The sequence below is a fragment of the Phalacrocorax aristotelis genome, chromosome 5, assembly GCF_949628215.1.
Source record: "Phalacrocorax aristotelis chromosome 5, bGulAri2.1, whole genome shotgun sequence".
NCBI classification, from domain to species: Eukaryota; Metazoa; Chordata; class Aves; order Suliformes; family Phalacrocoracidae; genus Phalacrocorax; species Phalacrocorax aristotelis.
This window is the reverse complement of record NC_134280.1, coordinates 41,736,539-41,749,271: the sequence shown is the minus strand read 5'-3', so window position 1 is coordinate 41,749,271 and position 12,733 is coordinate 41,736,539. Positions and strand designations below refer to the sequence as shown.

The 12,733-nt window shown below is 39.6% G+C and overlaps 1 protein-coding gene across 3 annotated transcripts; it reads left to right on the top strand.

Moving 5' to 3' along the window:
- The first annotated feature begins 426 nt into the window (after nt 1–426).
- On the top strand, nt 427–12,241 carry COPS8 (COP9 signalosome subunit 8). 3 transcript variants are annotated; one of them, XM_075094129.1, is made up of 8 exons: nt 427–661; nt 3,393–3,463; nt 4,997–5,045; nt 6,582–6,714; nt 7,687–7,794; nt 8,282–8,344; nt 9,523–9,564; nt 10,816–12,241. In XM_075094129.1, exons 1-8 carry the CDS (start codon nt 584–586, stop codon nt 10,893–10,895), a joined length of 624 nt encoding a protein of 207 aa, XP_074950230.1. In that variant the 5' UTR covers nt 427–583; the 3' UTR covers nt 10,896–12,241. The 3 variants fall into 3 exon arrangements, with proteins under 3 accessions (XP_074950230.1, XP_074950229.1, XP_074950231.1); XM_075094128.1 differs by having other exon boundaries at nt 7,672–7,794; XM_075094130.1 differs by lacking the exon at nt 7,687–7,794.
- Nucleotides 12,242–12,733: the final 492 nt, after the last annotated feature.

The following is a 12,733-nucleotide window of genomic DNA, read 5'->3' as shown; positions in this document are numbered from 1 at the left end:
GGGTAGTCCTACCGATAAAATAGTGTATGTGCTGTTATATGGTATTTAAGCATATTTAAAAATATATTTTTAGTGGATTTAGCATGTGTTATTTTGTCATATATACGGTTTTATAGGATATATATACACTTATGGATGCTATATTATATTGTATACATAATGTGTAATAAAGGATATAGCATATGTATCTTAAACATCACATTGTATGTGAGATACAAAAATAAAAAAATTAAACAGAAATACATTTATTACACATAGAACACAGAGAAACAGTGGTGGGGGTGAAAGGGTGTAATTTACCTGTTCCTTAAAAACTGCGAGTCTGACACATACGCTACCCAGATCACGCCCCGCCCCGTCCACATTGGCCACGCCCCCGGACCCTGACCACGCCCCCGATCAGGGTGCCCTGGATCCCCGCCCCGCGGTCCTCCAGGGCACAAAAAAAGGGAGCTAGAGTAGCTTGCGCGCGTTAGGTGGCGGGCGGAAGTACGCTCTGTCTGGGACGGAAGTGTCGTCAGGGCTCGGCCGCCTCCTGAGAGGAGGCGGTTGTGGCTGGCGGCGGCGGCGCCGTGAGGGGAAGATGCCCGTGGCGGTGATGGCGGAGACCGCCTTCAGCTTCAGGAAGCTCCTGGAGCAGTGCGAGACCCAGGAGCTTGAGGTAGGGCGGGGCGGGGTCGTGGTGGCGGGGTGGGCCCGGGGCCTGGCCGAGGTCCCCCCCTTTACCGCCGCGGGCTCAGGGCCGGGGGCCGGTGCCTGGAACGGCGGTTCTGAGGGGTCGAGTCCTACGACGGCCTCTGCAGGTGTTTGTGGGGCTGGGGAGGGCTCAGCGCTTGTGCAAAGAGCCCGCCAAAACGCTCTTCAGAAACGTGTGAAGCTGCCGACAAGGGAATAAATGCGTTTTGTTATAAGTGTTAGGGTCTTTTTGGAGGGGATGTGTGTGAGAGAGAAGTCCGTATGTCTCCTTGTGTCTCAGATGGCTGAGAAAAAAGGAATTGGGAAGGGGAGTGGGGCACTGAAGTACCGCTAAATCGGCGGTGCACTTGTTGTGGGAGGTGACGCTGCAAGCTTCCTCTGGGCCTTCTCAAGTTCTATTGCTTGGTGAGTTTTCAAGTCTGACTGTGTGTTCTGTTAGTGTGCCAGGCTCCAGCCCGTGGTGCATCTAAGTGGTGCTGTGTTAATGCTGAAAGCTCCTCTGGCATGACATCCGTAGACCCTTTCTCATCTTGCAGAATTTCCAGTGCTTTGCTAAATGTGAAGCTCACGTACCCCACTGTAGCAATTTGAAATAATGGAAAAATTTAAATGTTCCTTTTTAATGTACTCTTCAGTGATTTTGATTTTTACCTCTTGCTACCCGAGTAATTGAAGGGAGAGAATTGTTCCAGTGTGTGGTCACTTGCCACAGCAGAACTTTGGTGTTGACAAACTTCACAGCTTTGCAGTGGAAAAAATAATCCTTACACGGAAGGGGCTCTTACTTACAGGTGTGCATCGTCAAACTCGTTGATGTTTCTGTGCACTATTTCTGTGCTGAGCCCAGGTGCCTCTCGTGTTCTCAGCATGCTGCTGCAACTTCTTGGCGTGCTCTGAGTTCTGTAGAAGAGTGTTACAGAACTGGAGGAGGGTTGTTGCACTAAAAACATGAGCTACCTGCTGCCACAAGCGTTGGGCATGTGAGCACAGAGAAGCAGAACAGGGCCCTTGTGCAACAAGGGAGAGTTGAGTGGGGTTAGCTCTTCCTGCTGGGAGCTGGCTAGTTCTTGCTTTGAAGGTGTATTCCCATCCTTTAGAGGAGTAGCTATGTGCAGCACTTATTGCTGAGGTGTGTGCTAGGGAAGTGTGAGTAGGATGTAGCTAGGGTTATGAGACCTCTGCCTGTGTCAACGGTCACTGAATGGCTTCCCATTAGGGAATATCTTTCTGTAAATGGGGCTACCTTTTTATTCCTGTTCAGATTAACAGAAGGATGGAGCCCAGGAGGCTTTGGATTTTACTTCTGCAGCCATCTGAGGAAGTTCGATGCACCTTCCTCACTTCTCTGCTGCAGAGCGTGTGGTGTTGGACCTTGGTGGGTCCCTGGGTGCTGTTAAAAGCCACTGAATTCAGACTGTGCTCTGCTCAAGGCTTCTGCTGTGTCTGTCAGCAGAGTCTCCTAGAGTATTTACTGGGAGAATTCCTAGTTCTATTTTACGAAAATCTAGGCAACAGATGCACCCCTGGCAAACTGTTCCTACATACTTTGATAAAGCTGGTACCTGATTTGCTGTGTGTGTCTGTATCCACATCAAGATTCTTTGGGCACACTAATACCTGCTGACAGCCTTCGTGTTTCAGATCATGAGTTGATATGTAGGCTGATTTTCTTGCAGACTAGATGCTGCCACAGAGCTTCCTTCAGCAAGACTATAGGTTGTGAATCTAGTTGTTTTGGTGGTAGTTAGCTTTCCCTTCTCTTCCACTTGTCTCCTGGAGGAGATACTAATGAATTTTCTTTTTAGTACAGAGAAACACCAAAGATGAACTTGTATAGTTCAAACAGGTGGTATTAGTTGATCTGGCTTTGTTTTACTGGCCATAATCCAAGGAACAGTTGTAGAAACTTGTATTTGTAAATGGGTGATGAGTCCTGGAAACAGTGCAAGAATGGCTGGGGATGATGATATCTGCTCGACAACACAGCTAATCACCTGCTTTTGGCTTAGATGAGCCTATAAATCACGTGTGTAATTAAATCAAATAGCTGCATAATTAGCTTCCTCTGAGTTCCTTCCTGCACTACCCTTTGATAAACTGCTAAAACCTTATTGGAAATCTTTTCAGCTCTTAAATGGTTATAGACTTTCAAAATTTTATAACTTTGTTATACAAGCAGAAAAAAAAAAGAACATATAACTTGTGAGGTCTGCTGAAGTGTGGCAACTGTCAAAGCTTAATTTGTAATTTTAAGAAGGGCAGTTCAAGTCAGGGAAGAACCTTTACTTTGGTAGAGTGCCCTGAACTGAAGTTCAGCTCAAGATTGGTGAAATCATGAGCACCTAAAACTGGCGGTTTGTGCGGAACTGTAAAGCAAGATGGTTACCGCTTTCATGAGTATGAGTATAAGCTAGAACATTTGAAAGATGTTTTGCTGCATGAATGAAGTAAGGTTACAAGCTAGAAGTTTTCTAAGTAAAACTTGTGGCATGTGCAGGCTAACTCTTCATTGTAAGATACAACTGTATTACTGTAGCATTGCAACTCTGACAATTTGTCCAGACCTATTATGTGGTGTGAAAACTGTTGACTGTCTTGGAATGTTCAGATTTTATTCAACTTGGCTACCTGGTGTATTTTGTAAGATATCTTATTCTTAAAATATGTAACCAAATTATTTGTACTTTTTTTTTTAGGCCCCTGGAGGAATTGCAACACCCCTTGTTTATGGCCAACTTCTAGCTTTATACCTGTTGCATAATGACATGTAAGTGACTTGTATTAATCTTTAACTTCACATACTGAATTTGTTGCTATCAGCTTGAGCTCTATTTGCTGGAATATTAGTAATTGGTTGTGTGGCTAACAAGGTCCATGTAAGCAGTGCTGTTTTGTTTTTTTGTTTCGTTTTTTTTAATTCATGGAATTGCCTCTTTCATGCCCTGCTCTGTCAGGAAAATTATTCTCCTTTGTTTGCTCTTGCCTCCCGTTTTGAACTGTAGGGATACAGATTGGCTTTAGGAAGAAAGTTCCTTAAATAGTGACATTGGCTCATTTTGAAAGTGTTGACCACTTCAGCATTTTGATTTGTAGCTTTTCAAGGCTGCATTTGTTTTGAGTAAGCTTGCATTCTCCTTGTGTCTAATTATAGCAGGATAACTCTGAACTGTCTGTGTTAAAAATGAGGGATACTGTTGGCTTGAATGAGCTAAATCTGCATGAAGCAGTAATCCTTTGAATTCTGTCTAGTGGATTATTACTGTGTCCTTGTGTGAACTTGATTTGCAATATTTAGGGTTTTATTGAGAAATTGCTGATTATTTGTTCAGGCAGAATAAATGACACTGCCATGCTTGATTATCAAGCCAGAGTAAGTGTTGGTGTGGGGCTTTGAAGATTTGAGTGTTTTCATGCATTGTAGATGTATATTCTTTCAGGGCAAATTCCCTGAATGCTGATCCTGAGTATTAGGTTTAAAGCAGGTAACCTTGGTTGAAAATGAATTTGAAGTTTTAGAATTGCGTTTTCATGAAAAGCAGTGAGCCTTTTTCTTTATTTTGCGTTTTAAATCTTTCTGAGAATTTGTAACCATTTCAGTTTGAATTCTGTGCTCTAAAGATCAACAACTAAATATTGCAATATGTCCCAGTCTCCAGAATATAAGTGACAAAGCTGGGGTGGGAAGAACATGCACAAAACAGTCTAAATCTTTGGTGTGCAAGGTGGGGTGTGAGCACATGAAAAAAGTATTTTTGTGCTAGTAATAAATAAAAATTTCTTTAAATGGTGTTTGTCATCCTTTAATGCCTATATTTGTATGCTTTATAATGTACATAATAATACAGTAGTACATGTATGTAATCTATAAATACATATGTATATACTGGGGGTGCATGCTGAAAAATGGTTTTCTGCTAGAAGTGCACAATTGAAGTTTGGGGACCGCTGGTCTAAATGACTGCTGACGCTATGAAAAGTTACTGTTGGTACTTGTGTTCATCAAATATGCAGCTATTCCAAAAATAAAACTGCAAAACTGACTTTTGTGAAATGCTGCCTAGGGTAGATAAATGAAAAATCTTATCTAAACTGGTGTTAAATGGGGCAGTTAATTAACTATTTGTTGTATTATGGCAGTCCTGTTGTCTACTTGAGAATAACTTTATTTTTCTACTTCAGTAGACAAAAAAGGAATATTTTAAAACACTGAGATTGTGTTAATTATAGTATCTCAACAAACCTTTTGTTTGTAGCAAACATTTGGGTACTGAGAATTACTTTTGACTTAATTTTTTTTAAGGAATAATGCGCGATATCTTTGGAAAAGAATCCCTCCTGCTATCAAATCTGTAAGTACTTCATAAAATGCTGTTTGATCCTAAAACAGTTTCATATAAGCTTGTAAATAATGACTTTTTCCCCCCAAGGATTCTGTTTGGTGAGTAGCCTTGGGCTGTACAGTGTGTGCTGTACAGTGAACTGCTTGCCCAGCAAATGGCATGTTGGTCTTTAAGGTTTCAGAGTTGCTCATCTGTTACCTCTTTTCCATAACAAATAATCTGGTGCTCAGTAAATTTGTAGACATTTTAGTGGGAAAGCCTTATTATAAAGGGTAGTCAGCTGGAGGAAAGCAATGGACCTGATGCTGGGACGGGGCTACATTCCACCTGAGGACGCAGAATACCTTGTGCAGTGAAAAGTGACTTCAGAGAAGTTGCATCTTCAAACTGATGACGTTTCTGAAGGCACTTGTTTTGCACTGCATTTGGATCAAAGATGTGTTTTGAAGATTCAGCTGAAGGTAATACCAGAAATGCTTCCAGACTTTACTGCTGTTACGTTTTTAGTTTGCGATCATGTTCTACAAGGAAACAAGTGTTCTGTAGTCTTGTATTAAGAAACCTCATGGTCCAGATGGGACCTATTAGGTGGTTCTGAAATATTTTTATTTCTCTTTCAAGAAAAAGGTAGTTACATTACTTGAGTCAACAGTCATCTGGACCAAATTTTACTTGGACTTTCTCTGAAACCTACTGTATTTGTTCACAGCAATATTCTGTGAATAAACTGGCTTTTTTTGGTGTAATTTGCATTTCATGTAAGTGTTGTTCTTGGTGGGGGAATTAATTGCATGAATTATTTTGGGAAGGTTACTCCTCATAGCATAGTATTTTCTTATGTGTAATGAATCTTCTACTATTTGAGTCAACTAATGATCAGTATGAATCTTAAATTCAGAAACAGTTCGGTCCTCCTTACCTTATTATTAGAAAATACTACTTCATAACCCAGTTAGGACTTTGACTGCTGTTCTGACAGGGTATTCCAGAGTCTAGGTGACCAAATGACAGTGTGCAACACAGTAGAAGTCACCCATAAAACCAGTAGTGGGAGAGCAGTTGTAGTGAGTATGGCACCATGTGAAGTGTCACGTATTGTCAACACTTCAAGACCTGCAGTTTGAACATTGCCTTCACTGTGCAAACAGCTGCTGCACTGTGTAAAGCCTCTGCTGAAGAAGCAAGAATGTCTAAGCAGAAAATAAACTGTGCCTGTCCTTTTGCAACTCTGGTCAGCAGTCTGAGTGCAAACTATCCTCTGTGACTGTATTAGCTGGTATGTCAGCCTGGATTGGTATATCTAACATGTGAGCAGACTTTGCTTATGTGGGCGATAAAGTTCTGGCAGAGGATGGATTGGGGAGCTTGCAGCAGTGGTACCTGCTAGAACAAGATTTCCCAATGCTTGCCCCTTCATCATTCCAGGTTATTGTGATGTATGCTTGCAGTGGGAAAGAAAGGGGAGTGGAAATGGGTTAATACAGAATGGTCACTGTAGAGACTACGCAATTCTGGATTAACTAGTGGTTTTTTTTGTCGCAACAGGCAAATGCTGAACTTGGTGCAGTGTGGTCAGTAGGTCAAAGAATCTGGCAGAGAGACTTTCCAGGAATCTATACAACAATCAGTGCTCATCAGTGGTCCGAGACTATTCAACCAATCATGGAAGCACTTAGAGGTACAAATTGAACTTCTGTAGGTAGCATGGAATTATGTTGCTTTAAATTATTTCTGTGTGCTCAAACACAAATGGATGAATGACTAATTAGTATTATGAAAAATCAGAAGTGGTTGGGAAGATTGCCAAGTTTTTGTGGGTTTTACTTAATGGAATTTAGTTACCAGGTGAAATAAAGCTCATTATGAAAACTTGTAGAAGTGAACTGAAATGTTTTTATTAATTAGGATTGTGTGTGTGGTTGAAATTCCAACATGAAAGAATATACATACACCATATGTTTTGTTCTGTAATAGCAAAATAGACCATTAGTTATTCAGTTTTTTCAGACTTCTAACCAGTAATCTAGGCAACTTGGCTTGGCATTTCAGAACCTTGTGACACTTAAGAAAAAGTTTTTCTTTTAAATGTGGCTTTAGACAAGTGTTTTAGTTATAGACTGCAACAGCAACTTGCAAAGTCTTGCTACTAGGGGGCAGTACAGACTGCTAAAAAGCCTTCCAAAGTGTTCTGCAATATCAAATTCTCTGTAGCTTTAGAAACAACTGATTTTCAGGTGCCTTGGTATCAAAGCAGATGTGTTTAAAAAGGTGTGAATAGTTTGACTAATTGCTCTTTTTGTTTTATTTTTTTCTGATTCTGGACTATTTGACACACAAGCTTATTGCAAATGAAGAATGCCATCAGAAGCAGAGGTTCCTAAACTGGTTTACATAGTGGTGGTAGTACCCAAGATGCTGCAAACTGCATTTGGAAGTTAAATGTGGTCTCTGAGGGCTTTTGTTCTGACATAGAGCAGTTTGTTGTCTCTGGCTGCTGACTATGGTCCTTCAGTGAATTGCGGGAAGGGAGGGGACACTTCTAAAGTGCTAGCTTTAAGGGTAGTAGTGGTTTTTCAAATGTATTAGGATTGGAAAAATTTTCTGATTTCCTAGTTAGTCTACTGTCTGCTTACAGTGTTTGTCTTCTTAGATGCCACTAGGAGACGAGCCTTTGGACTGGTTTCTCAGGCATATACCTCAATAGTTGCAGATGATTTTGCAGCCTTTGTTGGGCTTCCTGTAGAAGAAGCTGTGAAAGGTACTTTGCATTTATTCACTGAATAGTTTTTTCTAGAGATGGAGATCAGAGAGCTGTAAGTGATGGTCATTAGAAACATGTACAAATTGTGAGACTGTTATAAAGAGAAGTGATGGGGCAGTGAGTAGAGAAAAATGTCTTGGTTCTGAATAAGTGTTTGTTTTTTGTTTTTTTTTTTTAATTACTATTTGCGACTAGTTACCATTGGTTATCCATCCCTTCTTTATGTGGAAGTGTTAAAGCAACTCAGCAATGAGGGAAAACTGAAGGTAGTGGGTGAACATAGTTTTGAATGCTATTTTTACTTTCATGAGCTTGTTTATTGAACTAAATGTCTAAATGCTTACAAGAAATATGCCTTTAGAGTTGTGGTGTATGGGTATTGTACTGAGATACTTTCCTACTGGTCTTAATGTGCATCTTTATTTTGCATTTCTAGCAATTATATAAGATATTTGTTCTTACAAATGTAAAAATGCCTTTTCAGGTGTATTAGAACAGGGCTGGCAAGCTGACTTTTCAACTCGTATGGTAATGCCTAAAAAGCCAGGTAGGTGGAGCTGTTATTTCATTAGACATTGAGTTTAGCATTTTCTAGTAATGAGGTGTTAGTTTTTAATTAGAAATTAAAGATATCTAAAATATCTTTTAGATATTTTCATGGAGGCTTGTGCTGCTGTAAAACCTGGAATGTTTATAGAATCTAGGAATTACAAAGTATTAGGTTTGGTTCGGAGTTACAAGAAGTTTGGGTTAAACTACATCCATAAATAAACTTTTTTTAAACAAAAGCAGACAGGATATGCTATGGTTTCTCCTCCTCCTCCTCTGCTGCTGGCTCTGACTCAGTGGAACATAAGTTAGATGACCTCAAATGACATGTCTTAATCTAGTAAAGATGAGTAAAAATATACCATTTTGAACCTGAGTTTTCTTCAGAAGTAAAACTCTTCTGGGCAGGGATCTAGTGGATCTTTGTGTTCTGAGGAGCTCAAGTTTTTGGTATAATTTCCTTTGCTTTTTGAAACTTATTCTACTGGATCTTTTCTTTGCTGTCATGATGTTGATAAGATTATCTGTTCCTGCAAAGCTCAGCCTGCAAAAATACCTGTTGGTTGTGTTTTGGGTTTTTTTTTGCTAAAGCAGTATCTGTTGCTGGCTGAGGCAAAAAAAAATGTTAAACTATGAAGGCAGAGAGGAGATGACTGCTCTTAAACTGCACAGTCTGGCTCTGGAAAAAGGAGCCAAATTACAGCATATCTAAAAGGGCAACATCTGTTGGGCTAAGAAAATATACTGTGTGGGCAGAATTTTCAGGTGTTAGAGCCCAGACCATTATAATAAATGGGTGCCAGGCAAGGTGTTGAAATTTATCCCTAGGGGCACATAACCAACCAGAGTCATGAGCTTTTGTATGTGATCACATTTTAATGAACTGTTTGCAAAATATTCAGTGCTTACAAGTGCTGAGAGATAGTTACATGTGGTTCTTTTCCGAAAGTGAGTGCGAGAACCATTTTTGAGGCAAAAGAGGCAGGAGGATGTAATCTGTTTTGAGGCTGCCTGTCTAACCAGCTGGGCCTTGGGTATTCTGCCTTTCAGCTATGAAGTGTGACATGGTAAATGAACAGGCTTAATTCTAATTATCTTTTTATCCACTTTTGGCTTGATGTATAGAACTGTTTAAAATTGGTCTGCTGGGCTAACTTCTGTTGTGTTTTTCTTTAGGTGTGCTGGAAGCTTCCTTTAACAGATTTATTCCTTCATCAGGTACTTTCTGTTCATTTATAATCTACTTGAATATATCTATACTTGCATGCTTAATATAAATACAATTTCACTAGCACCACAAAAAGGGGATTGGGTCCTAGAGAAGTGAATGTTGTCATTCCCTTCTCAAAAAACCCCACCCCAATCAGGTGCTATGTAAACACATTTCTCCCTCTGTCATCTTTCCCTCACATCTTAAGAAGTGCCCAAGATTCCCACTTCTGTAGCTGAAGTAGCGAGCAGATTCCAAAGCAGGGGTAGACAGCCCCTGTAAAACAAAGGATTTTGGTGAAAACTGACTTACAGGCAGTTTCTTCACAAAGTAACTCTGAGTAGTGATGTTGGACTGTAGAAGAAAGCAATCTTCTGCTTTTCCTCAGAGGTCAGCTATAGATCGAGGTGTAATGTGTCATGCTGATTCTCAAAACACTGTCTCTGTTGTTCACAAGACAGTGACAGTAGATCTGAATTGGTGGCATGCTGTGTCTAACAGTTGCCAAAGGTGTCTTAAATTTCCAGGTTTAATTCCAAGCCAATGTCAAGAGCTGGGGTCTTGCTTTTTGAAAACATTCTTTTGATTGTCAGCCTTCTATCATGTGCTTGCAGCCCTTAGCAATATGTCTACTTTAATTATATCATGAATGTTAGTCTACTAACTCGTCAGGAAGAGTAAATGCAAATTTTCCTGCTACTTTTTATTTCTGATTTTTAATTCCTAACATTTCCCTGGCTTTAGTCACTTGTCTTCCAACCTATTCTTAAACTGTAATCTCAGGTTAGCCAGCATTTATATAAGGAACTGCATGTGCACAGTATTCTCCTGCAACCCATGCAGTACTTTGTTGTGTTTTGTTAGTCACATAACTCAGATTTATTTGGCATCTTCAGAATGGCAACTTGTAAGGAAAGGAGCAATGGCAGAGCTCCAGGAGCTGTTTTGTCAAATAGAAGTACTGTCAGTCTTCATTATTCAGACTCCTGTATATGTAAAAAAAATATGGAGGCTGCTGACAACTGGAACTTGTTACAGATATTTTTGCTGTTAGTAACTCTTGGACTACTTAATGTTGCAGATAACTGCATCTCCTACCTATGCAGCTTTAGCTGACATTACTTTTCTGCCAAGATACGCCCCTTAAGACTCTTTCAACAGTCTGCATTTAATTTTTTCCATACTGTTGTGATGGATGGTATTGTGGATGGATTTGCTTTCTTAGTTTCATTAATGATGCATTTGTCTTATCTTTGTAGAACCTGCTCCGGTTCCACCAATTCCAAACGAACAACAGTTGGCCAGATTGACTGACTATGTGGCTTTCCTAGAAAATTGATTACCCTGCTCCTGTATTCAGAACAACTTGCAAATCCTGTGTACTGACAGTTCTAGAAATCTAAGTTTTATTTTATTTCATATCTGTTAAATGTTGCAGCATCCCCTACTCAAATGTGTGAAGTATATAGTGTATGTTATCACAATTCGTGTTTTGCCAAAGCCAAGCTAGCAATTGAAACAATCCTTTAACTCCTGTGATATTATTCAGTAGGTACACAGCAGTATTACATGGTAAGTGTTTTGGTTTTTTTATTGACTTATAGCTGAGAGGCAGAACATTTTTCAGGTATATTGGAAATTGAGAAGAAAAATTGAGTAATGAAGCAACTGTAAGGAATTTATGCTGGTAGGTTATGTGCTTCTGCGCTGAGTACTGCAGTGCTTATCATGGATCAATTGCATGTTGGACTAAAGTACGAAGTGGAAGACTGCCCTACCCATATCTGCAGATTAGAAAATATTTTGAAACAGTAACTTAAACATGAAAACAATTTACAGTAACTTCTGCAAGTGTATTTGTGGCGTATTTATAATTGACCTTTTTTTTTCTTGTTGGTCTTCCTGGATTGTTAAATCTTCTTGTTTTGATGTGAGAAACTTCACATCGGGCATGTATTTACAGCAGAATAATTGGAGTCATTTAAGAAAGGCACATCTTTACTTTGAGGAAGAATTTTTACTTTTGGAATGTTTTGAGTGACGTAGGACACCAGATACTTTCCTGGGTAACCATGCATCTTGTTGAGGCCTGTCAAGTCTTAGTGCTTTTCAGTATACTGGGCCAGGATCTACAAGAAACAACAGCTCTTACCTGTATTTAAGCTTTCTACATTACCTCTGCAGTTATTGGAGAGGAATTTAAAAATTAGAGTAGGTGTCCCTGCGTAGAGACCAGCTGGGGGGATGATACCTTGTCAGCTTGAGGAATATATTTTCTGTATCAGAGCACTGCTGTGTTAACCTTTGAGTTGAGATGACTTGTGTTCCCAGGCTTCTTATTTGTGTAATGCTGGTAAAAAGGCTATGGGAAAATAGTGGTGCTTAAAAGGGTAGTGTATACCTTCATTTGCTTCTCTCCCCTCTTTTCAACATTGTATTCAGTGGTTTCATTGCAGATGGCAGATGTGCCAGATGTTGTGATTGTTTTTCCAGTGTGCACTACCTACTGTACATTCTCATGTTGGGGATGTGTTAGCAGGGAGGAATTATAAACTGTGCACTGTTGCTTTGAGAGCTCCCTTTATATGTAAACACTTACTCAAAATGATTATTTATTTGAAACCCACCTAAGACTTAGATTTCTGAATTTATTTTCAGTGATATTAAAGAACATGTTTACACTGACCTTGTGTACTTGATTTTTAATTTTCCTTCCGTAGAGTATGGTTGTTCTGGTTTGGCTATCTTTTAATGAACTCTTATTGGTCTAATTTGGGTAGAGCTAGTTAAAGTTTAGTGCAATACATTATGCCTAGACAGGTATTTTGAACAGCTTTGTGTGCAGCAATTGTATGGGTATATAGTTAAAAAACAAAACAAAAACCAAACAAAACATTGGTACCTTTCAGATGTCTTTTTAAAATATTCAAAGGTGTAAAGTACTTGAAGAGCTAAGTGAAAATTTCCCCTTCTGTGTATGTATTGTGCAACTCTGCAGAGTTTTGTAGCACACTTAAAGAACCCTGCTTGCAGCAATGAAGATTAGACATGATGAAAGGATTACTAATGACTTGCACTTAATAAATGGGAATGGGAGAAGAGCAATGTGGGCACTGGTAATCTGTGTGTATCTCAACTCTAGTATCAAATCTCCCTCAAATATAGTAAGTTTGACTC

Coding starts and splice junctions, on each gene's coding strand:
- COPS8 (XM_075094128.1), top strand. CDS start 584: ATGCCCGTGGCGGTGATGGCGGAGACCGCCTTCAGCTTCAGGAAGCTC. Junction 662..3,392: donor GCGAGACCCAGGAGCTTGAG/GTAGGGCGGGGC, acceptor TTTTTTTTTTAG/GCCCCTGGAGGAATTGCAAC. Junction 6,715..7,671: donor AATCATGGAAGCACTTAGAG/GTACAAATTGAA, acceptor GTCTGCTTACAG/TGTTTGTCTTCTTAGATGCC.